The sequence below is a fragment of the Hyla sarda genome, chromosome 8 (assembly GCF_029499605.1).
Source record: "Hyla sarda isolate aHylSar1 chromosome 8, aHylSar1.hap1, whole genome shotgun sequence".
NCBI classification, from domain to species: Eukaryota; Metazoa; Chordata; class Amphibia; order Anura; family Hylidae; genus Hyla; species Hyla sarda.
The window spans coordinates 172,267,916-172,292,731 of record NC_079196.1 but is presented as its reverse complement, the minus strand read 5'-3'; the positions used below and the strand labels follow the sequence as shown (position 1 = coordinate 172,292,731).

At 47.1% G+C, this 24,816-nt stretch overlaps 1 protein-coding gene and 1 long non-coding RNA gene across 6 annotated transcripts in view; one reads left to right on the top strand and one right to left on the bottom strand.

Moving 5' to 3' along the window:
* LOC130283961 (hemoglobin subunit beta-2-like) overlaps positions 1 to 24,816 on the top strand; it is a 47,929-nt gene that overhangs the window by 19,305 nt on the left and 3,808 nt on the right. Inside the window, exon 1 of one of the 5 annotated variants that reach the window (XM_056533772.1) lies at positions 1,237 to 1,359. The exons of 1 other annotated variant lie outside the window; for it this stretch is intronic. Coding sequence is in view for 1 of the 4 variants with exons in the window: in XM_056533768.1 (XP_056389743.1) it covers positions 1,829 to 1,861 (33 nt within the window). In the remaining 3 variants the exon portion in view is untranslated. Of the gene's footprint in view, positions 1 to 1,236; positions 1,360 to 1,796; positions 1,862 to 24,816 lie in introns of those variants that run through there. 3 more of the 5 variants (XM_056533770.1, XM_056533773.1, XM_056533768.1) reach the window with 3 other exon arrangements.
* The window catches only part of LOC130283963 (uncharacterized), a 57,185-nt gene that overhangs the window by 30,461 nt on the left and 1,908 nt on the right, over positions 1 to 24,816 (bottom strand). The window contains exon 2 of the long non-coding RNA XR_008846888.1: positions 19,052 to 19,271. This is a non-coding gene — a long non-coding RNA (uncharacterized LOC130283963). The remainder of the gene's footprint in view (positions 1 to 19,051; positions 19,272 to 24,816) is intronic.

Genomic DNA, 24,816 nt, shown 5'->3' with positions numbered 1-24,816 from the left:
GAGTGGAAGCTTTAGTAGTAGATTGGGTGTCTTGTGATAGTCAGACAACTAAGTCTGGTTTGGGGGTTCAGGGTACGTGGCCTCTGAACACTGGCCATTCTAGGGCCAAAGGGAATCCCAGCACCACAATGGCCCCTGAGGGTTGGCCTTCCTCTGCCTGTCATTTTGTTGGTTAAATTTACACAAGTGTCACACCTAATGGGATTTGCACTAGGGTGACACAATTTGCCCTGCAGGCAGGAAAATTGGCAACTGTGACGTGAACTAACAGTGACGGCTGATTTTATTTAACAGCCAAAAAAGGTATTTTTTTTACTTTGCGCAACTGTCACACCTAATGTGATTTGCACTAGGGTGACACAATTTGCCCTGCAGGCAGGAAAAATGGCAACGGTGGCGTGAACTAACAGTGACGGCTGATTTTATTTAACAGCCAAAAAAGGTTTTTTTTTTTATTTGCGCAGCTGTCACACCTAATGTGATTTGCACTAGGGGGACACAATTTGCCCTGCAGGCAGGAAAAATGGCAACTGTGACGTGAACTAACAGTGACGACTGATTTTATTTAACAGCCAAAAAAAGTATTTTTTTTTTATTTGCACAACTGTCACACCTAATGTGATTTTCACTAGTGTGACAATGAGCAAAAAAACTTGCCAGTGGAGTTCCCCTTTTATGCAGTGGTCCCCAACCAGGGTGCCTCCAGCTGTTGCAAAACACACAGACTGATATATTTCAGCCCTTTGAATACTGTAGTAGTTAGTTGCTTTAAAGAAAAAAAGCATGCCAGCGGAGTTCCCCTTTTAAGCAGTGGTACCCAACCAGGGTACCTATAGCTGTTGCAAAACCTACGGACTGATATCTTTCAGCCCTTTGAATACTGTAGTAGATAGTTGCTTGAAGAAACTTAAGTTTGATTCTGGAGTACCCCGTTTAACCAGCGGTTCCCTCCCAACCAGGGAGCCTCCAGCTGTTGCAAGACTAACGGACTGATATCTTTCAGCCCTTTGAATACTGTAGTAGATAGCTGCTTGAAGAAACTCAAGTTTGATTCTGGAGTACCCCTTTTAACCAGCGGTTCCCTCCCAACCAGGGTGCCTCCAGCTGTTGCAAGACTAACGGACTGATATCTTTCAGCCCTTTGAATAATGTAGAAAAGTGGCGTAGCTATAGAGGTCGAAAGGGTCCCAATCGCGACCGGGGCCAATAGCCTGGGGGGCCCGCAGAGGGCTGGTGGGAGAGCAGCGCAGGCATGCACGTGACCTGTCACAGCCTCTGACCCCGCGAGATCTATCCCAGGCAGCCGGCAGTGACAGGAGAAGCAGACTCTCCAGCCTCGCACCACTTAGCTTCAGGAAGGTGAGTAGAGCCGAGCCGGGATTGGTGGGGGGTGTAATGTTGATGAGAAGGACGGGGTGGGGGTTGGGATGTGGAGTAATGTTGATTAGGAGTAGGAGACCGAGGACAGGGTGTGTGTGTGTGTGTGTGTGTGTAATGATGAGGGGGGGGGGACCGGTGATAATGAGGAGACTGAGGATGGAGTGTGTGGGGGGCTTTTACTATACAAAATGCCTTCCTCTAATACTGAGGCAAACTAGATTACCAGATATCCAGATGTTGCAAAACTACAACTCCCAGCAAGCCCAGACAGCCAACGGCTGCTTGGGCATGCTGAGAGTTGTAGTTTTGCAACAGCTGAAGGGCTGTCCAGGCATGCTGGAGAAACACTGGAGCAGTAGCCCATAGCAACTAATCAGATTCCAACTTTTCTTTTAAAAAAAAGAAAAAAGGCCTCTGAAAAATGAAATCTGAAATGTGATTGGTTGCTATGGGTGACTGCTCTATTGTTCCTCTGCACAAGGTTGGATAAATCTCCCCCATTATTCTTGCCATGAAAAAGCAACAGGAATGGAGACAAGCATTGGTGTGATGTTATTTACATGGGACTGTATATTGGTGTAGGGGAGTGATGTTATTTACATGGGACTGTATATTGGTGTAGGGGAGTGATGTTATTTACATGGGACTGTATATTGGTGGTATAGGAATTATGTTATTTACATGGGACTGTATATTGGTGGTATGGGAGTGATGTTATTTACATGGAACTGTATATTGGTGGTATAGGAGTGATGTAATTTACATGGGACTGTATGTTGGTGGTAGGGGAGTGATGTTATTTACATGGGACTGTATGTTGGGGGGTATAATAGTGATGTTATTTACATGGGATTGTATGTTGGGGGTATAATAGGGATGTTATTTACATGGGACTGTATGGTGGTGGTAGGGGAGTGATGTTATTTACATGGGACTGTATGGTGGTGATAGGTAAGGAATGTTATTTACATGGGACTGTATTTTGGTGGTAGGGGAGTGATGTTATTTACATGGGAAAGGACTTAGGAATGTAGGGGGGAGTTCAGGGGAGCATGAAGAGGACTTACAAGTCTAGGGGGAAAGAGGGGGAAACAAAGGAATCGGGAGGAAGATTTATATTATATTCAATGTACAGCATATAGCAGGGTTATATTTAGAGGCTACAGTGTGTGGCAGTATTTTACTCAGGTGGTAAAATGTGTACCTGTATTATATTCAGGGGGTACAGTGTGTGGCAATAATATATTTAGAGGGTACAGTGTGTGGCAGTATTATATTCAGGGATACAGTATATGACAGTATTATATTCAGGGCGTACAGTGGGTGGTAGCATTATATTCAGGAGGTATGGTGTGTGAGGGGGGGTATGGGTAGGGGGGCCCAGGACAATTTTTAGCATCGGGGCCCTGTGGTTTCTAGCTACGCTGATGTAGTAGTTAGTTGCTTGAAGGAACTTAAGTTTGATTCTGGAGTACCCCTTTTAACCTGCGGTTCCCTCCCAACCAGGGTGCCTACAGCTGTTGCAAGACTAACGGACTGATATCTTTCAGCCCTTTTAATACTGTAGTAGATAGTTGCTTGAAGGAACTTAAGTTTGATTCTGGAGTACCCCTTTTAACCAGCGGTTCCCTTCCAACTAGGACTGATATCTTTCAGCCCTAAAAAGGGCTTTTTTGGAAGCTGTCCTTAAAGCAGATGTTACACTAGTGCTTTAGGAGTAAACTGGACCCTGAATACACCACCTAGCAGCAACCTAGCTATCGCTTTCCCTATACAGCAGGAGCAGCTTCTCTAACCCTCCAATTCCTAAGCCTGCAGCGTGCTGAATGAGGCTAAAATGAAGGGAGGGACTGATGCTGATTGCCTGTAATGTGTCTGCTGACTCTGACTCACAGGGTCAAAGTTTACTGCAATGTTAAAGTATAGGGGGCGGATCGAACTTCACATATGTTCGCCCGGCGATGCGAACGCGAACATGCTAAGTTCGCCGGGAACTGTTCGCGGGCGAACAATTCGCGACATCTCTAACAAAGGGAGTGAACATGTGTATAGCAAAACGTGTTACTGCAATCCTTTTCTGTGAGAAATACTTAGTTTTCTAGAAAAATTTCAGGGGTGCCAACATTTATGGCCATGACGGTAGGAGGTAGTAGGGTCAAGAATAGTTTGAGGTGTTTAAAAAGACATATCTAGAAAGACGAAGTGTGTGGGGTATGTTGTGAGAGAGGTGAAAAATAAAACCAGAAACTGGTGCAAGAGGGTAATGATGAGCCTAAGCAATAATCATGAATGACATGGGAAGAAGAGAGAAAAAAAGGTATATAATGAATGAATGGGGATGTAAAAGTAACAAGCAGAACCATGTAGTATCAGAATATGTAAAAATATATATAAATATGCATTATAATATCGGTAAAGAGAATGTGTCAAAGAAAAGGGAGGACATTTCCCAATGAGTTGCCAAAAATTTGCATATATATGCCAAAAAAATGAGGTATTATACTATGTCAAATCGACTAAAGAGCAAAAGTGTGTGGAATAAAAATAATTTAAAACAATGAATGTAAAAAATATATGTATAAAAGATCGACTAAAAATAATAAATGCTTACAGGAAAGACATTAAACTGTTTACTTGGAGTTGGAGATATGGAGCAGTGTGGTGGAGCCCTCTTTGTATCTATTACCTGACCATTGTCACTGCTGCTATTCCCCTTGCACTAGCACTTTGTTTGCTTCATATTGTTACACCTGATTGTTTTTGCACTTAGCACTTTATTTTTCACGTGAATTATTGCACATTCTTTTCGGTTGTCAAGCTGCTATCTAGGCTGACTTTACTTTTACCACGGTTGTGTGTTCACACTTTTTATTCCCATACACGCTACCCCCCCCCCTCCCTTATCTGTTCATATGCAGCAGTGTTTTTAGTAAGCATAGAGATCTATCAACTGACCACATTTTACCAAGCAATTTACATGGGCTCCCCCTCCCACCCCTTGCAGGTTTTATAGATATGCATTTATCATAAACTACATTATTTCATACTGTGTTTATATGCCTTTTTATTCTGTCCTTACATGGAATATATTGTTGTAATAATGAATTAAATAAAATATATATATATTTTACACAAAGCTATTTATTCATTTTATCGTTATATTTTTCTTGGGGTTATTGCTCGATGGAAGCTTGGGGGAAGTTATTGAATGGGGCCTGAAGCTGAAAGGTTCGGTCCTTCGGCAGCTGCCCATGCCGCCCCATCATCAGGTAGAAAGGGGTGTACCCTGTCAAACAATGGACCGTGTTGTTATAAATCTCCAATAATTCGTGCAACAATCAGGGCCACTCTTCCTGCTTGGATACCGAAGCTGCTCGCAACATGTCGATAAAGACTTGATTGAAGCTCTCACAGAGCCCGTTCCCTTGAGGGTGGTAAGCTGTCAGCAGTTTCTTACAGGGGTGGAACTGACACAGCTCCTGGAAAAGTAGGGCCTCGAAGGCCGTTCCTCGGTAACTTAGGACAGACTCCGGACACCCAAGGGTTTATACCCAATTGGGGTAGAACATCTGGGCTGCTGTTTTGGCTGTGAGTTCTCTAACAGGTACTACGACAACCCATTTGGAGTAGTGATCCACCATGGTGAGAGCATAAGTGTACACGGACCAGGTAGGAGACAACTTGACATGGTCTAGTGTTACCAACTGATTAGGCCTTTCACTCTGGATGGAATGGAGGGGTGCTCTTGCATCCTTGCGCACATTCTTGGTGACGTTGCAGACTGAACACTCACTGCGCCATTTCTCGATGTCGCTCCGCATCCCAATCTAGTAGAATCTTCGCCTGACAGTAGCCTCGGTATTGTGGACTCCAAAGTGCCCCGACTAATCATGATATGCATTGAGGACCATCGCCGCGTCTCTTCGGGGAACCAGAACCTGATGAAGTCGATCACCAGAGACCGGATCCAAAGAATTTCGGTACAACAGTCCCTTGTGCACGAACAGTCGCTTCCTCTGTTGCCACAGACGTTTCAACTCGTAGTGACACTGGACCCGGCATAGACGAGTTGGTACCTTTTTCATTAGAAGGTAGTCCAACAGATCCCCCATGACTCGACTTTCGTCTTGTAGAGTCTTCCAGGTGTATAGGTCTTCTTGGACCTTGGTTCACCGTCCCCAAGGGGGGTCACAACATTCTGATTCACGAACTTCTGGTAAAATGGCGGCATCTCCACATCTTCCCACTCATCTTCGACAGGTGGTTCTTCGCTGGGGGTCATCCGAGACAGTACATCGGTGTTGACGTTTGACTTGCCGCTCCTGTACTGGATGGCGAAACTGTAGTTGGCCAATCTTGAGGCCCAACGCTGCTCGATGGCACCCAACTTGGCAGTATTGAGAAAGGCCAACGGGTTGTTATCTGTGTAGACAGTGAATGGAGTGGCAGCCACATAGTGCTTAAACTTTTCAGTCACACCCATACAAGGGTAAGAAGTTCCAGCTTGAAGGAGCTGTAGTTTGCATCATTTTTTTCTTCTCCTCGCAGGTTACAACTAGCATAGGCTATTACACGCACTTGCCCTTCTTGAACCTGGGACAGGACAGCCCCCAGACCATTGAAGCTGGCATCAGTATACAGCCGGAACGGCTGACTGCAGTCTGGATATGCCAGGATGGGTGGCTCTGTCAGCAGATGTTTTAGAGCTCGGAACGCTGTCTCTTGCTCCTTGGCCCATTCAACTGGTAGTCTTCCACTGTAGTTCTCCTTCACCGTACCCTGCAGGAGAGCCGTGAGGGGTTCTGCAATCTGGGCAAAGTGGGGAATGAAACTGCAGTAGTAGCCGGCAAATCGCAGGAAGCTCCTGACATCTTTTACCATGCGCAGGGTAGGCCAGTTCTTGACAACTTCCTCTTTTTCAAGATTAGGCTGGACTCCCTCTGCGCTGACAACATGACCCAGGTAGTGTACCTGCGGCTTAAGCAGATGACACTTTGATGGCTTAATCTTCAGCCCATGCTTGATCAGGACTTGGAAGACATCTGACAGATGACTGAGGTGCTCCTGGTAGGACTTGGAATACACAATGACATCGTCCAAGTTCAGATGGCCCAGGCACCTTTCCATCAGACGCTGGAATGTAGCAAGGGCATTACATAGCCCAAATGGCATACTCTTAAACTCGAACAGTCCCATGGGTGTCACAAAAGGCGGTCTTCTCTCGGTCTTCCATGGCCATAGGTACTTGCCAATACCCGCTGGTTAAGTCCAAGGTGGAGAGTTAAGCAGCCGACCTGATGGCTGTGAGTGACTATTCAATTCTTGGCAGAGGATAAGCGTCCTTATGTGTGACATTGTTCTGCTTCCTGTAGTCAACACAAAAGCGGATAGTTACGTCCTTTTTCTTGACCAAACAAGGGGCGCTGCCCAGGAATTCTGGCTTTCTTGAATGACGTCCGCCTCTTTCATGTCGGCCAGCATCTTCTTGACAGTCTGATACATGCCTGGCGTGACCAGACGGTGTCTTTCTTTAATAGGTGGACTGTCACCGGTGAGGATTCTGTGTTGGATCATAGACGTATGCCCAAAGTCTTTACAAAAAGACTCCCTTTACTTGATCCCTTGGGGTAGTATCATCTCCTACTTGGAGTTGCGCCCACTAGGGCTCAAGGGTACTTGCACCGGATCCTTCAGCCACTTGGGCCGCACGCTGTCGGGCCACCTTGCGTTCTGTTAGGATGTCCCTTGACTCTATGAGATACAGCTGGGTAACTGGGGTGTATTTAGGTAACACAGTAGCAGCATCAGACAGATTGACTAACCTGACTGGGATTCTCCCATTGCCAACTGTGACAAGGCTTCTCGCAGCTCAGACAAGGGCATGATCTTCCAGTTGCATAGGTTCCAGCAGGGCTTGATAGTTCCCCCCCCCCCCCCCTTTGTTGGCAACTTCTGCTCCACCTGTACAACTTTCAAGTGGTGCTGTGCAGCCCCCTGGCCTGAGGCTAAGCTTCCACTAGGTTTTTTTCTGGCAGTTTTTGGAATATTGCCACTGCAGTTATTGAGCCAAAGCCAGAAGTGAATTCAAAAGGAATAGGACATATAAAGGAAGGACTTACACTTCTTCTCCCTTGTGGATCCACTTCTGACTTTGACTCAAAAACTGCAGTTGTAGTTTTCCAAAAACTGCCAGAAAAAAAAAAAACAAGTGGAAAGTTAGCCTGAAGGAGACATGTAGGGGAGAGAGGCATGCAAGGAATCTACTACTTTAGCAAAACAGTTTCTCATAATGTTCATCCCCAATATAAACTCAGCAGATCCTTTATCTGACACATTAGTTACAATCACTCCCTGCCCTCTACATGCTACAAGTACATGCTCTCCCAACTGAATGGTTGGCTCCCAAAATCCATGTCTAGGTTTTGGTTTCCCATTACCCACCACTACTCTAAAGTCAACATCATCAGGCTCACACAATAAACTAGCATCCCAATACTTATAGAAACATTTTTAGGTATAGTAGACACTTGTGACCCTGTATCTATCAGCGCCTTCAACTGTACACCTTCTACAACAATTTTTACATCGGGGCAGTAGCCGACATAAAGTGCGAGTCCTGACCAGGGCCGTTTGAAGGAATTTGGGGGCCCCGAGCAAAATGGAAATGGAGGCCCCCCCCCCCCCTTTGATGTTCACGCACGTCACGCTCTAGGGCCGGCGTCAGGACATAGTAACGCCAGCCCTTGAATTCTGGCAGCGCAACGTGAGCGAACTTCGATACGACGCACATTAGGTGCAGCAGTGTTCCCCCCACATTAGGTACAGCAGAGTTCCCCCCTTACATTAGGTTCAGCATAGTTCCCCCCACATTAGGTGCAGCAGAGTTCCCCCCACATTAGGTAGGCAGTGTTCCCCCCACATTAGGTGCAGCAGAGTTCCCCCCACATTAGGTTGGCAGTGCTCCCCCCCACATTAGGTACAGCATAGTTCTCCCCACATTAGGTGCAGCAGTGCTCCCTACCCATACCCCCTGTCCAGACCCCCCCCCCCCCAGGGCCATTTTTTTTGGTGGGGGTCTGACTCCTGAGACCCCCACCGATCACCTCGGTTAAAGTGGTTCTCCAGCTGTTGGAAAGCTAAAACTCCCATCATCTCTGAAGAGCGTCTGGCAATGGGTGTTGTAGTTTTCTAACAGCTGGAGAGACACAGATTGGACACAGTTTTACCCATCATCACTGCAGAACTTACAAGTGACTACAGCTCTGATGGGACAGTCAGGAGAATACACAATGATATCAGTGACCTGAGTGACGTCTTCTGACCTGAGTGATATCTTCTCTGTTATCTTTTCTTCTTCATCTGGTCCAGAGACCAGGTCTTCCTCCAGCTCCATCTTCTCTGCAGAGTCTGATATCCAGAGATCATTGGCTCCTCACTTTGTCAGCAGATCCTCATCCTCTGCATGAAGACAGTAATCATTATAACCTTGCCAGAAAGTGTACCCTAAATAAAATACTGCCCCTCACTGTACCCTGAATATAATACTGCTATACACTGTACCCTGAATATAATCCTGCCACACACTGTACCCTGAATATAATACTGCCACACACTGTACCCTGAATATAATCCTGCTATACACTGTACCCTGAATATAATCCTGCCACACACTGTACCCTGAATATAATACTGCCCCACACTGTACCCTAAATATAATACTACCACACACTGTACCCACTAAATATAATACTACCACACACTGTACCCACTAAATATAATACTGCCATACACTGTACCCACTAAAGATAATCCTGCTATTCACTGTACCCACTAAATATAATTCTGCTATACACTGTACCCTAAACATAATACAGCTATACACTGTACCCTAAATATAATACTGCCCCATACTGTACCCTAAATAAAATACTGCCCCACACTGTACCCTAAATAAAATACTGCCCCACACTGTACCCTAAATAAAATACTGCCCCACACTGTACCCTGAATATACTGCCATACACTGTACCCTGAATAAAATACTGCTGTACACTGTACCCACTAAATATAATACTGCCCCACATTGTACCCTGAATATAATACTGCCACACACTGTACCCTGAATATAATCCTGCCACACACTGTACCCTGAATATCCTGCTGCCACACACTGTGCCCTGAATATAATACTACCACACACTGTACCCTGAATATAATACTGCCACACACTGTACCCTGAATATAATGCTGCTCCACACTGTATCCACTGAATACAATACTGCCACACATGCATACACATCATATATACATATATACCCCTCTTATCCTCTGTGTCCTCATCACCCCCATAACCCCCCCACCAAACCTCTCCTCTTCCCCCCCATAACCCCCCGCACCTCTCATCAACCCCATAACCCCCCAAACCTCTCCTCATCATTACTATAACTCCCCCCCCCACCTCTCCTCATCACTATTATAACCAGGGGGGGTTATGGGGGGGTGATGAGGAGAGGTGCAGGGGGGGGCACCTCTCATCACCCCCATAACACCCCCCCTGCACCCCTCATCACCCCCATTACACCCCCCTGCACCTCTCATCACCCCATTACACCCCCCTGCACCTCTCATAACCCCCATTACACCCCCCTGCACCTCTCATCACCCCCATAACACCCCCCCTGCATCTCTCATCACCCCCATTACACCCCCCCTGCACCTCTCATCACCCACATAACACCCCCCCTGCACCTCTCATGACCCCCATAACACCCCCCCTGCACCTCTCATCACCTCAAGTACACCCCCCCTGCACCTCTCATCACCTCCAGTACACCCCCCTGCACCTCTCATCACCCCATAACACCACCCTGCACCTCTCATCACCTCCAGTACACCCCCCTGCACCTCTCATCACCCCCAAAACACCCCCCTGCACCTCTCATCACCCCCAAAACACCCCCCTGCACCTCTCATCACCCACATAACACCCTCTTGCACCTCTCATGACCCCCATAACACCCCCCCTGCATCTCTCATGACCCCCCATAACACTCCCCCTGCATCTCTTATGACCCCCATAACACCCCCCCCCCCCCCACACATACACACACCTCATCACCATTGCAGTCTCCTAACCACCATACAATCCTCCTCATACCCTCCCCCCCCCCCCGGCCCCCCGCGCCAGTTTACTTACCCTGCCGGGGATCGTTGCAGCGGCGTGAGTCTGCTGCTGCTGCTCCTGTCACTGCACGGAGGATGCTGGAGGTTCGCGTGGGGACGTAAGCAGGGACAGGTCAGGTGATTGGCGTAGACGTGCGTGCCTGCGCAGGGCACGTGACGTCTCTACTCCAATCAGCCCCTGACCTGTCCGGTGCCGGTTTGAATTTTTCACCTCATGCTTTGTTTCTTAAGGGGCCCGCGCCCTACAAAAGGTAATTTCATTGAAATGTGCGGGCCCCCCGTAGTGCCCCATCGCTACAGGACGGGCAAGCACCAGCTCTGCTCGGGGCCCCCCAGCCAGCTCGGGGCCCCAAGCAATTGCTTGGTTTGCCGGTCCGGTAGCGACGGGCCTGGTCCCGACTTAGGTCTTTCGGGGTTTGGACCCGGTGACTGTTTTCCTGAAGGCCGGTCTGCGACCTCAGGGGAAATCTGTTTAAATCCCAACATTGCATCTTCCAATTTCCTGACTTATTGCAGTAAGTACAAAAGGGCCTTTGAGTCCCCAAGGGCCCATTGGGTGGAGGATTGCGGGGTTAAAAATGCGGGGGCAGGAACAGGTTTTCTATATGGGGGCTTTTCACGATCAGGTGGAGCAGCCCGGGTGGTAAGCTCATTCACCGCCTTAGTAAACTGTTCAAGGTCCTGCTTAGAACAGTTGTAGGTCAGAGGCTGTGTTGACTAGCAAAGCAGATGATACTGGGGTGGGGGCAGTGATGGTGGTGGTATGGGCCTAACTACCTCCCCTAGTGGCTCTTGGACAGGGGTACAATCTTCCTCTAACTCAATCCCGGACTCAATCACTTGGACAGCCAGTCTCTTAAAAGATGGGAAGGACAAATTAGGGTTTTGGATTGCTAACATTCTCAACGGGGCTTTGTCCCACTTATTATGAGCTCCATCGATAAATCTGTCCATTAACACCTTGTTGCCCTGCTCGGGGGGTTATACCATCTAGTTTTTGGACAGTCTCTAAGGCATTCTGTAGGGCTACATGTTAAGCACGTAAAGTCTCACCTGGCTTCTGTCGCCTTTCATACAGCCGGAGACGTACCTCTGACGGAGAATGTGACTCAAAAAACTGGTACAGGCCTTCAAAGATCTACTCTACAGTTGCCTTCTCGGAGGCTGGCCAGGTGAGGACTTCCTCTAGTGCTGACCCCTGCAGTTGTCCTTAGAGCAATGGCACCTGTCTATTAGGAGGGAAAGAGTAAAATACAAACAGAGTCTAGATCCTTTCCTTGAAATCCCTCAAGGTGAAGGGTTCTCCATTGTAAGTAGGGAGGACATCGTTCCCCATTAATACCAGTGCTGACGCTGTAACACCCAGGTTGTTAATGGGGACTGCAGGCAGGAATGGCAGCATTCCGGCCGCTGGGGCAGCAAATGATCCCGCTGCTGGAGATGAAAGGGCACCACGTTTGCCTGGTTGATCTGGAGAGCTGGGTGCTGACATCTTGTAGACTTTTTTGAGTGCGCCATCACTTTAAGAAGAATTGAATACGCTTTCGCTTTAAGATGAATTGTGTGCGCTGTCGCTTTAAGATTAATTGAGTGTGCTGAGGTGCTGCAGCGGCTTAGTCTTTTGCAGGTACCCTGTAATACTACTGGGAACTAGGGGGTTAACATGGCTAGTTACCGGCACAGGAGACTGGATTCTGATGCCCGCAGGTACTTGCAGAGTCTGCGCTGCAGTGGGTGTCGGGTAATAAACAGCAGAGCCGGACGCAGCCACCGGCCCCTCCAATATGGCTGCGCCCAGGGAACTTCCTGTTTCGATCCGGCCGGTAAAGTCTTCCCCTGTGCAACACAGGGTGGATCTTTGATTCCTCCTTGCAACACCGAAGAGGCGTCGCCGCTGGGAACTGACGGGGCAGAGCTGCGACCACTCGTGTGCATGGCAAACACCGGACCAATTCCACAGCAGCAAACAACAGTCTTTCCTTCACCTCCCCCTCTATTTCACAAGAGCCACTATTAAAACACTTCTCAATGACAAAGTTCCGTACACTTTTCTGGTGCAAACTTCTGTCGCATCGGCCTGCGCTTTCTGCAAACGAAACTGGACATAGTTCCAACTATGGGGGGGGGGGGGGGGGTGGAGTTGTGGCTTGTAGCATATGGCACACACCCATATCCTGTTCGTAGGATGCCAAATATTGTGTTAACGGGGAGTGATGATGCAGGGCAGATAGAATTACCCAAGGGGCAGATGGCATTAACCCTATCCTGTTTGTGACGCCAAGAAGTTGAGGCATCGGGGTGTGAGGTGCAGGGTAGATGTTATAACCCAAGGGGCAGGTGTTATTAACCCCTTCTTGTCGTGATGCGAGGGCGTGGTTTAGCCTTAAAGTGTACCTCTCATGAAACAAACTTTTTATATATTAAAGACAAAGCCCTACTGAACAATTTTTCAATTGCTTTTATTTGAAAAAATGTCATTCTTTTCATGTTTTTTTTTTTTTTACTTTGAAAACTCCTCCACTAGGGGTCTCCCCAGCAGTCCTGGCCGCAAGCATTTGGGACTCAGGGTGTGAGTCTGAAATCACTCTGCAGCCAGGACACATAGGAGCTCAGCGCAGCTCCCAGCCTGTCAATCAGACTGAGCTTGCACACAAGCAGGGAGCACTCCTGACCCACCATGTGCCTTTTTCCTGCAGGGCATGGCAGCTCTGTCCTCTGAACAGAGAGGAGAAGACTCAGGAGCTGCCACATTCGGGAGCTGTATGCACATTCCCTCTTCTCTTTTTCTCAGTTCCTCTCGACTCTCTCCACTTACTACATGGCTAATTATATATGCATATGCCGTGCTTATCTCGCTCTCTCTGCCGGACTTGCTGTTGATATGATGACCCCCCCACCCCCACAATGCTCTGTATTGAGCTACTGAAGAGCATAGAAAAAATATATTTTTAGGCGTTTTTAAAGCAAAATAAATGCAGGGATAGACTTAGTCAGAGTCAGGGACAGATGGGGAGGGGGATTAGGGAAAGTTTAGTTGATGATAGGTACTCTTTAACCATCTGAAGGTAATACCATTGGTCCTGGGCTATGCATGGGGTCAATGAAGACACCGACAACAAGTTACGGACAACGGTAGCTTTATTGAGGTTAGACATATGACACAGTCTATGCAGTACAGCCAGAATCCCAAGGAGGTGACCAGTGACACAGGGGGACCTCGCAGGCTTGCTTACTTGCAATGGACAGGTGGCTGCAGACTTTAGGCTTGAGGCCTCCAATGCTCCGGATACACACACTGAGATGACTTAACTGCACTGGACCTCAGGAACTAAGAGAGAGATTGCAGCCCCTCCCTAAACAAACCCCCTATATGTATTACACTGCCCCATATAGTAGTCCCTTCTGTGCCCTGTAGAGTATTAGGCCCCAACATTGTCCTCATACATTATAATGCCCCCTCACATTGTCCCCATACACATCCCCCATACATAATAATGCCCCCTCACATTATCCCCATAGATTATAATGCCCCCTCATATGGCCCCCATATATATATATATATATATATATATATATATTAATGCCCCCTCACATGGCCCCTATATATATATATATATATATATATATATATATTAATGCCCCCTCATATATATATATGTTAATGCCCCCTCACATTGCCCCTATATATATATATTTTTTTTTATGCCCCCTCACATGGCCCCCATATATATATAAATATATATATATATATATATATATATATATACATATATATTAATGCCCCCTCACATGGCCCCCATATATATATATTAATGATCCCTCGCAGGGCCCATTTATATAATAATGCCCCCTCACATGGCCCCCATATATATAATAATGCCCCTTCACATGGCCCCATATATATATTAATGCCCCCTCACATGGCCCCTATGTATATTAATGCCCCCTCACATGGCCCCTATGTATATTAATGCCCCCTCACATGGCCCCTATGTATATTAATGCCCCCTCACATGGCCCCTATGTATATTAATGCCCCTTCACATGGCCCCTATGTATATTAATGCCCCCTCACATGGCCCCTATGTATATTAATGCCCCCTCACATGGCCCCTATGTATATTAATGCCCCCTTACATGGCCCATATGTATATTAATGCCCCCTCACATGGCCCCTATGTATATTAATGCCCACTTACATGGCCCATATATATATTAATGCCCCCTCACATGGCCCCTATGTATATTAATGCCCCCTCACATGGCCCCTATGTATATTAATGCCCCCTTAACATGGCCTTCATATATATTAATGCCCCCTTAACATGGCCTTCATATATATTAACGCCTTTAACAAAAACAAAAACACCACTCACCTCTGCCTCGTTCCCCCGCAGCTCCTGTTCTCTCCTCTTCTCTCTGCTTCCTGTGCTGACAGCCTCCGCAGAGCCGCTGCCGCACAGGAAGCCCGGGCTGGAGTGACAGGACGGAGCCGCCGACTCCTTCCTGTTACGTCAGCTGCCGCAGCCGAGCGCACGCTCAACGCTGTTTGCGTCTTAAAGGCGCACTCAGTGTCAAAAGCTGCGGTCGCTCGGGGATTCGGGACAGGTGTCCCGGATCCCCGGGCGCAAACACCCCCCCCCCCCCCTTCACCTGCTGGCCCAGTCGCAGGGGGAACGATGGGGCCAGCAGGTGAAGGGTCGGGTTATGCACATGCAGGGACCGTGCCAGCACCGGTCCCAACATGTTGCAGCCCTAGGGCCCCGGGCCCTCTGAGTGCCCGGGCCCCTGACTGGGGTACTGGCTGTAACCCCCTGATGGCGGCCCTGCCTGTAGAGAGGAAAAGTGATGCAGTTGCCGAGAGCAACAATCAAATTGCTACTATTTATTTTTCAAAGGCTTTCTTAAAAATTTATGAAGCCACCTGATTGGTTGCTATGGACAACTTCTCCACTTTTCTTCTCACAGGTTTTCATAAATCTCCCCCAATATGTGGGAATATTATCAAATTATTAAGGCGGTTTTACAGTAACCAGAATAGGGTATTTTTGATTATAACAGAGTGCGGCGCAGATACATACTTTGGAGCACAGTGTTTTACTGTACTGCCCTCTGCTGTAATCTTATTAAAAATACATAAATAGAAAAAAAAATTGGGTGGGGTGGTCCCTGGGGCGGGCCACCTAGGGGGAAGGGGGCCTAGGCCTTTACCTGTGTTAGGGGCCCCGAAATTTCTGATGGCAGCCCTGTTACTCTATGTGAAATCATGGTGAGTGAGGGTGGGCTCAGTGCTTGCCTCAGATACTCTTCCTGAGCAGTAGATGTCAGAATGAGTGAGCGGCAAAACAGAGGGATGAGTGAGCTAAAATTAGACACATAAAAAAGAAATGTAAAGCATCTGACCGAATAAGTAACATATATTAGCATTATTTGTTTCTGTGATATGACAAGTACGTTTTAAGGCAGTGTTTCCCAACCCAGTCCTCAAGGCACACCAACAGTCCAGGATTTTAATTTTTCCCTGTTCTATTCCAATGGAGTAACTGAAAAAACCCGGAATGTTGGTGTGCCTTGAGGACTGGGTTGGGAAACACTGTTTTAAGGAATGGGTGAAAAGTGTATGGTTTGCTTCAATTACATGGTTTGGAAAAAAAAACTGTGGGGAATATGGAGGTTGTAATAAGCACAAGCACAATAAGAGTTAGTTGGATTGTGGTTATAAGTGAAAATAAAAGTTGATCTAGAGGGGGCCGACACTGAGTATAACACCTACAGTCAATTGGGTGAAAGTTTTTAGTGAATTGGGAAAATGGAACCTGAGTGAGTGGTCTGTGTTGGATCTGGTCATTTATCCTCAACACATTTATCTTTACATGTGCTTCTTGTACATTTGCATCACTGTACTTATAGAGAAATAATTGGTTTTGTTTGTATGTCCAGTTGATTTTATTCCCCTGATGAACCCTGATATTAGTTTAGGGGGGAAATACATTGGGAACATTATTTGTAAAAAGGAATTATGGGGGCCTCGCTGACGCACAACAGAAATGACTACCATATTTTTCGCCGTATAAGACGCACTTTTTATTCCCCAAAACTGGGGGGGAAAGTCGGTGCGTCTTATACGGTGAATACACCCCTATCGTGGCGGTCCCTGCGGCCATCAACGGCCGGGACCCGCGGCTAATACAGGACATCACCGATCGCGGTGATGCCCTGTATTAACCCTTCAGACGCGGCGATCAAAGCTGACCGCCGCGTCTGAAGGGAAAGTAACACTAACCCAGCTGTTCAGTCGGGCTGTTTGGGACCGCCACGATTTCACTGCGGCGGTCCCGAACAGCCCGACTGAATAGCCGGGTTAGTGCTTACAGGACACCGGGAGGGACCTTACCTGCCTCCTCGGTGTCTTCTCCGTTCAGGGATCCCCTGTATGGCCGGCGCTCTCCTTCCTCGTCATCACGTCGTCGCGTATGTGCGTCATCGTGCGTAACGACGTGATGGCGGCGACGGAGAGCGAGGATACCCGGCCAGCAGCAGAGACGTTCCGGAGCGACGGGGACACGGCGACAGCGATGGAGCGACATCCAGGGCAGCGGTGACGGGTCCGGAGCGGCGGGGACACGTGAGTATTACCTCCTATGCAGTGGTCTTCAATCTGCGGACCTCCAGATGTTGCAAAACTACAACTCCCAGCATGCCCGGACAGCCAACGGCTGTCCGGGCATGCTGGGAGTTGTAGTTTTGCAACATCTGGAGGTCCGCAGGTTGAAGACCACTATTGGGTTCAAAATCTTTATTTTTTTAGATTGTGCCCCTAAAAATTGGGTGCGTCTTATACGCCGGTGAGTCCTATAGGACGAAAAATACTGTATATCATGTGACCAATATGTTGCTATACTCTTAGTTGTATACCTACTTACGCTATTTGTGATTTTTTTTTGTGGCACCCCGTTTAACTTTCTCTTTTCTCTATTCCATTGTTTGGGGAGCATCTTGATTACACATTTTGTCATTAGGTCATTGTTTTTATTATTTTAGAGTATATCTAATAAACATTGCTTTAGTTGAGCATTTCTGGTGCTATTTCTCTGTGATAGGGAGAATGTTTACAATTGATGTTGTTCTCTATTTATGACCGATATCTGTGACATTGGGTGATTGACATGAAGTATAAGAGGTCCCAAGTAGGTATAAGAGTACGTTCACACTGCGTAAATACCACAAGCAGAATTATGCGCAGTGAAGTATAACATCAATGTGAATGGGTCTTCCACGAGAACCGTTCACACTGAGCAATTTCAGCTGTGGACAATTTCGGCGCTGAAATTGTTCCGTGCAAAGAAGGAACATATTCATTCTTTGCGCGGAAGTCCGCGAGCTCTGCATAGCTGTCAATAATGATGGTGAAGGGCCGCGGGTGGGTGGATTTGCATTTAGAAGCGGCATCGTAAATTAATGAAGGAAGGACAGGGATTTCTGTTGGCTGGGGCACACCATGTGATTTTATAAACTATAAAGTGTCATCTACAAATTGATTGGGATTCGGGAAAGTAATGGATTCCCATGGGAAAGTAGAGTAGATCCAGTTAACGTCAATTAATTTAAAGTGAGATGAAGAGATTTTCCATAGAGGAGTATTCCTCGTCAGTCTTCAAGTTTTATCTTTCTATGTTCATACCAAATGTTTGTTTTTTATAGGCTGAAAATATTGCTAAAAACACGATATCCCACATGACTGTTTATACATCTATACAAGAATCGGAAACTATAAAAACATACATATCTTTTTATCGTATGTGTTGTATGATGTGCATATTATATGTTGCATCTGTATTTTTTATCAGGATTACCAATTTAAAAACAAGATGTTCAGTTATTTCAAGATTGTAATGAGGCCATGGGATATTCTGGAAATTTGTGTTAAGCTTTTAATATTATGCGCTGAATATAACAAATCTTAAATTGCTTTAAAGGGGTACTCTGCTGTCACGCGCCCTCCCATAGGCTTGCATTGAGGGGGCAGAGCGTGATGTCACACGGGGGCGGAGCCGTGACATCACACTGCTCCGTCCCCGAGATCGCCAGTAATCAGACCCAGAGGGACCACGCTCCGGGGACTGATTCTAACGGGGTGCTGTATGCAAGATCACGGGGGTCCCCAGTGGCGGGACCCCCGCGATCAGACATCTTATCCCTGATCCTTTGGATAGGGGATAAGATGTCTTAGCGCCAAAGTACCCCTTTAATCTTTGTATGGTGTCTATGTGGTTTTTCTGTGCTCTGCTTACACTGAACAGCTGGGATAAGCGGATAAAGAGGGGTCAAAAGGCATGGGTACAAGAGCCATTAGCAATTAAAATGTCTGAAATTGAAGCTGCTGTGGAAGGAACCATCTTCGTCTATTTCCCCTTGAAACACCTGAGACTAGAGTAAGTGCGCTTGGCCGCACGAAACAACTTGTTCCGGGTTCTCGTCCTCCACTCACCTCCCCCGCCTGTTGTCATCGCTTGCATGATCGGAATGCAATAAAGACCATCCTGGTGAGTGCGGCTCCTGTCTTCTCTTTGTACTTGTATCTGCTATCTGCTTGGCTACGCACCTCCGCTGTTGGCTTTTCGTTGAGTCCTGTCCTATGTGTCGCTGCACGCCACTTTCAGCTGCCTAGTTCCGTATATGCCGGCATTTTACCCCTTCCTTGCTTACACCTGAGACATAAGTTTGGTGTGACAGCATTTATTGGCACACATAGTAGCAATTTCATATCATAAAATGTAACCAAAAACATTTATTTCATCATATCATGGGAAAACCAAATTTGCACAAAGTAGAACTACACTACTTTACAAATGTTTTCAAATAAACTGGTGGCAGAAAGTTAAACAGATTTGTAAATTACCTCTATTTCAAAATCTGAAGCCTTACAGTACTTATCATCTGCTGTATACTACAGGGGAAATTGTGAATTATTTCCAGTCTGACCACAGTGCTCTCTGCTGACACCTCTGTCCATGCCAGGAACTGTCCAGATTAGAAGCATATCCCCATATAAAACCTTTCCTGCTCTGGACAGTTCCAGACACGGCCGGAGGTGTCAGCAGAGAGCACTGTGGTCAGACTGGAAAGACCGTCACAAAATTCTGTACTATACAGCAGCTGATAGGTACGGAAAGGGTTAAGATTTTTAAATAGAAGTCATTTACAAATCTATTTAACTTTCTGGCACCAGTTGATTTGAAATTTAAAAAAAATTCCCACCAAAGTTTCCCTTTAAAACATTTTCCCTATTCACAGGGTAGGGGATAAGTGTCTGATCACAGGGTTTTGTGATAACCAATGGGACCCCATGCGATTTTCAGCATGAGGCACTGTCTCTCCCTCTGCATGGAGTGGCATGTTGGTATGCACTCCATGCATTTTCGATGGGAGCACCAGAGATATACGAGTATCTAGTGCGGACACTCTGCGATCAGACACCTATCCCCTAGGGGATACGCTATAAAGTGGTGGCATACCCATTTCATAACAATAAACAATTTTATTTGTTGCCATTCTGCTGCATACATTTGACAGCATTTTTTTTTTATTGTATGTTTAACCCACTAGAGGACGCAGGGTGTACAGGTATGCCCTGGGCACCAGGCATCAGAATTTAAATTTACATCCTGTGCAGCAGGAGCTGCACTCGCATCATAGACCGTGGGTCCCAGCTGCTATTAGCAGCCAGGGATCTGCAGGTAATGGCAGTCATCAGAGATTGCACCGATGTCCGCAATTAACCCCTCCAATGCCGTGATCAATGCAGATCACGGCATTTGCGGCTATGCGGCAGTTCAGGTGGCTGCTGCACAGTGGCAGGAATCAGATCAACTAAAATGGCAGCCGGAGGTTTCCTTACCTGCCTCCTGCTGCCATCATGGGGTCTTCTTCTCTGGTCTGCCATTGAGCAGACCAGAGGAGTAGATTGCCATCAACACTGATCAGTGCTATGCCTATAAATAGCACTGATCAGTATCAGCTGTTTTTTTTTTTTTGCAAAAAATAGTGCCCTCTGAGGACTATGAAAGCGCCAAAAAAAAGTTTTAATAATAGTGAATAAGCCACTCCCCAATAAAAATTAAATTTCTGTGAAGGGGTTAAAGTAGTACAATAATAGAAAAACTACATAAATTGGGTATCGTTTTAATCGCATTGAACTACAGAATAAAGATAATGTATAATTTTTACCATAAAGTGCACTGATTAATCCCTTGGGGACGGAGCCCATTTTGACGCTAAGGACGGGAGCATTTTTTGCAAATCTGACCTCTGTCACTTTAAGCATTAAAGGGGCACTCCGGTGCTTACACATTTTATCCCCTATCCAAAGGATAGGGGATAAGATGCCTGATCGCGGGAGTCCTGCCGCTGGGGACCCCCGTGGTCTTGCACGCGGCACCCCGTTTGTAATCAGTCCCCGGAGCGTGTTCGCTCCGGGTCTGATTACCGGCAAACACACGAACGGCGGCGTGTGACGTCACGCCTCCGCCCCTCAATGTAAGCCTATGGGAGGGGGCGTGACAGCTATCACACCCCCTCCCGTAGGCTTGCATTGAGGGGCGGAGCGTGACGTCACACGGGGGCGGAGGCGTGACTTCACACGCCGCCGGCCGTGTGGTCGCCGGTAATCAGACCCGGAGCGAACACGCTCCGGGGACTGATTACAAACGGGGTGTCGCGTGCAAGATCCCTGGGGGGGCCCCAGCGGCAAGACTCCCGCGATCAGGTATCTTTTCCCCTATCCTTTGGATAGGGGATAAGATGTGTAAGCACCGGAGTACCCCTTTAATAACTCTGAGATGCTTTTACTTATGAATTTGATTCTGAGATTGTTTTTTTTTATGACATATTGTACGTTATGTTAGTGGTAATTGTCGATACTTGCGTAATTTCTTGGTGAAAAATTCCAAAATTTCATGAAAAATTTGAAAATGTTGCATTTTTCTAACTTTGAAACTTTCTGCTTGTAAGGAAAATGGTCATACCAAATTAATGATATACTGAGTCACATATATAATATGTGCAAATCTAAAATAAAAGAGAGGCAGAGCTTCCCATAGGGCGGTAAGCCATTTTACCTGATGAAGAGGCATTGTAGCCTTGAAACGCGTTGTTATATGGCTTGATCAATAAAGAAACAATCTACTTGAAACTTCTCCTGCAGTGGTTTGCGCTACCTATACCGGTCCTTTTCCTGTGATTACTCATCCACATATATAATATGTCTACTTTATGGTTGCATCATAAAGTTGACATGTTTTTACTTTTTGAAGACATCAGAGGGCTTCAAATAAAGCAGCAATTTTCCAAATTTTCCCCCCAAAATTTAAAATCGGAAATTTTTAGGGGCCAGTTCACTGTGAAGTGGATTTGAGGGGCCTTTCTGTGAGAAATCCCCGATAATGGTCCCCATTATGAAAACAGCACCCCTCAAAGTATTCAAAATGACATTGAGAAAGTTTGTTAACCCTTTTAGGTCACAGGAATAGCAGCAATGTTGAGAAAACTTGAAATCTCAAATTTTTACACTAACATGTTCTTGTAGCTCCATTTTTTTTTTTTTTACATAGGGTAAAAGGAAAAAAAATACCCGGAAATTTGTAACCCAATTTCTTTTGATTATGGCAATACCTCATATGTGCATGTAAAGTGCTCTCGGAGTGCACAACATGGCTCAGGAGGGAAGGAGCAACTTTGGGATTTTGGAGAACCAATATTGCACATTATTTTTTCTGGGGGCATGTTGGATTTAGGAAGTCTCCAGGGTGCCAGAACAATGGACCCCCCCCCCCCCACATGTGACCCCAATTCGGAAACTACAGCCCTCATGGAATGTAATAAGGGGTGCAGTGAGTATTTACACTCCACTGGGAAGAAATATGTGGATAGATTCCTCTTAGGAAGGCGCTGGTACCCAAAGATGCATCGGAGGAGAAGTTCCCACTCTCGGCGTTTGAAGAGCCCCTTGGGGCTCTTCAAACGCCGAGAGTGGGAACTTCTCCTCCGATGCATCTTTGGGTACCAGCGCCTTCCTAAGAGGAATCTATCCACATATTTCTTCCCATTGCTTACTACCGGACTGACGGACGTCAAACCGGGTGGTTCCTCGTGGCAGCGGTTTCCCTTGATTTCTACGCTACTATAGGTGTTGTGCTCTAAGCGCAACACCTAGGGGTAAGAACCCATCTTTATGTTACACCTTCATTATCATCAAACGGTCCTCACTAGGGGCGCACCTCTTGTTGTTTTTTTTCTCGTTTTTTATTATTTACACTCCACTGGCATTTGACAGATCTTTGGAACAGTGGGCTGTGCAAATGAAAATGTAATTTTTATGGACGAATGTTAAAAAAATCTGTCGGACACCTGTGAGGTTTCAATGCTCACTGCACCCCTTATTACATTCCTTGAGGGGTGTAGTTTACAAAATGGGGTCACATGTGGGGGGGTGGTCCACTGTTCTGGCACCTTTGGGGCTTTGTGAATGCACATGGTGTTCAATTCCAGCCAAATTCTCTCTCCAAAAAACAAATTTTGTTCCTTCTCTTCTGAGCCCTGTAGTGCGCCAGTAGAGCACTTTACATCCACATATAGGGTATTTTCATACTCAGAAGAAATGATGTTCCAAATTTTGGGGGACTTTTTCATCTATTACTCCTTGTGAAAATGAAAAATGTGGGGTAACACCAGCATTTCAGTGAAATTTTTTTTTGCTGCAGCTCAAACTTACGCAGAAACTCACTGTAAACCCCCGCCTGTATGAATGTACCCTGTACATTCACATGGGGGGGAGGGGTGTACAAACCTCCAGCTGTTGCAAAACTACAACTCCCAGCCCGCACTGAGAGACCGTACATGCCTGGAGTTGTAGTTTTGTCACAGCTGGAGGCACACTGGTGGGGAAACACTAAATTAGGTAACAGACTAACTCAGTGCCTTCACACCAGTGTGCTTCAAGATGTGTCAAAATTACATCTCCCAGCATGCACGGTCTGTCAGTGCATGCTGGGAGTTGTAGTTTTGCAACAGGTGGAGGCACACAGGTTGGCAAACTTTGAGTTTAGAAACAGACTCTAACTCTGTGTTTCCCAACCAGTGTGCCTACAGCTGTTGCTAAACTGCAACTCCCAGCATGTAATGACAGCCAAAGGGCATGCTGGGAGTTGTAGTTATGCAACAACTGGAGGAAAACAGTTTGGAGACCACTGTGTAGTGGTCTCCAAACTGTGGACCTCCAGATATTGCAAAACTACAACTCAAAGCATTGCCAGACTGTCCAGGCATGCTGGGAGTTGTAGTTTGGCAACATCTGAAGGGCCAGATGTTACAGAATTACAACTCCCAGCATGCCTGGACTGTCTGGGCATGCTGGAAATTGTAGTTTTGCATCATCTGGAGGTCTACAATTTGGAAGCCACTGTATAGTGGTCTCCAGACTGTGCCCATCCAGATGTTGCAAAACTACAACTCCCAGCATGCCAAGACTGTCCAGGCATGCTGGGAGTTGTAGTTCTGCAACATCTGAAGGGCCAGATGTTACAGAACTACAACTTTCAGCATTCCTGGGCTGTCTGGGCATGCTGAGAGTTTAAGTTTTGCAACCTCTGGAAACCACAGTTTGGAGACCGCTGCTGCAGGCCTCCGGCGTGCGTCCCCTGCGTCGTTGCTATGCACGGCGCGGCGCACTGACGTCATGCGCCGTGCCGTGCAGCGCATAGCAACGACGCAGGGGATGCACGCCGGAGGCCTGCAGCAGCGCGGACCCGACCCCGGCAACAGGTAATTATGCCACCGGGGATGGGGGGAGGCAACGGGGCAGCGGCGCCGGCAATGGGTGCCGCTGCCCCTTCTCTCCCCCTGGCTGTCGGCGCCGCTTCTCTCCCCCTGGCTATCGGCGCCGGCAATGGGGCGCCGGCACCGATAGTAAGGGGGACAGAACGGGCAGCGGCGCCGATAGCCAGGGGGAGAGAAGGGCCGGCAGCAGGGCTCTAGACCCCAGAAAAGGCAGGGGGAGAGAAGCGGGCAGCGACGGCCTCTCTCCCCCGGCCTTTCCTGGGGGTGTATCGGGGTATGCACGCGCACACACGCACCCTCACTTTACCATGGATATTTGGGTAAAAAACTTTTTTTACCCAAATATCCTTGGTAAAATGAGGGTGCGTGTTATAGGCCGGTGCGTTGTATACCCCGATAAATACGGTATGTACATACCTC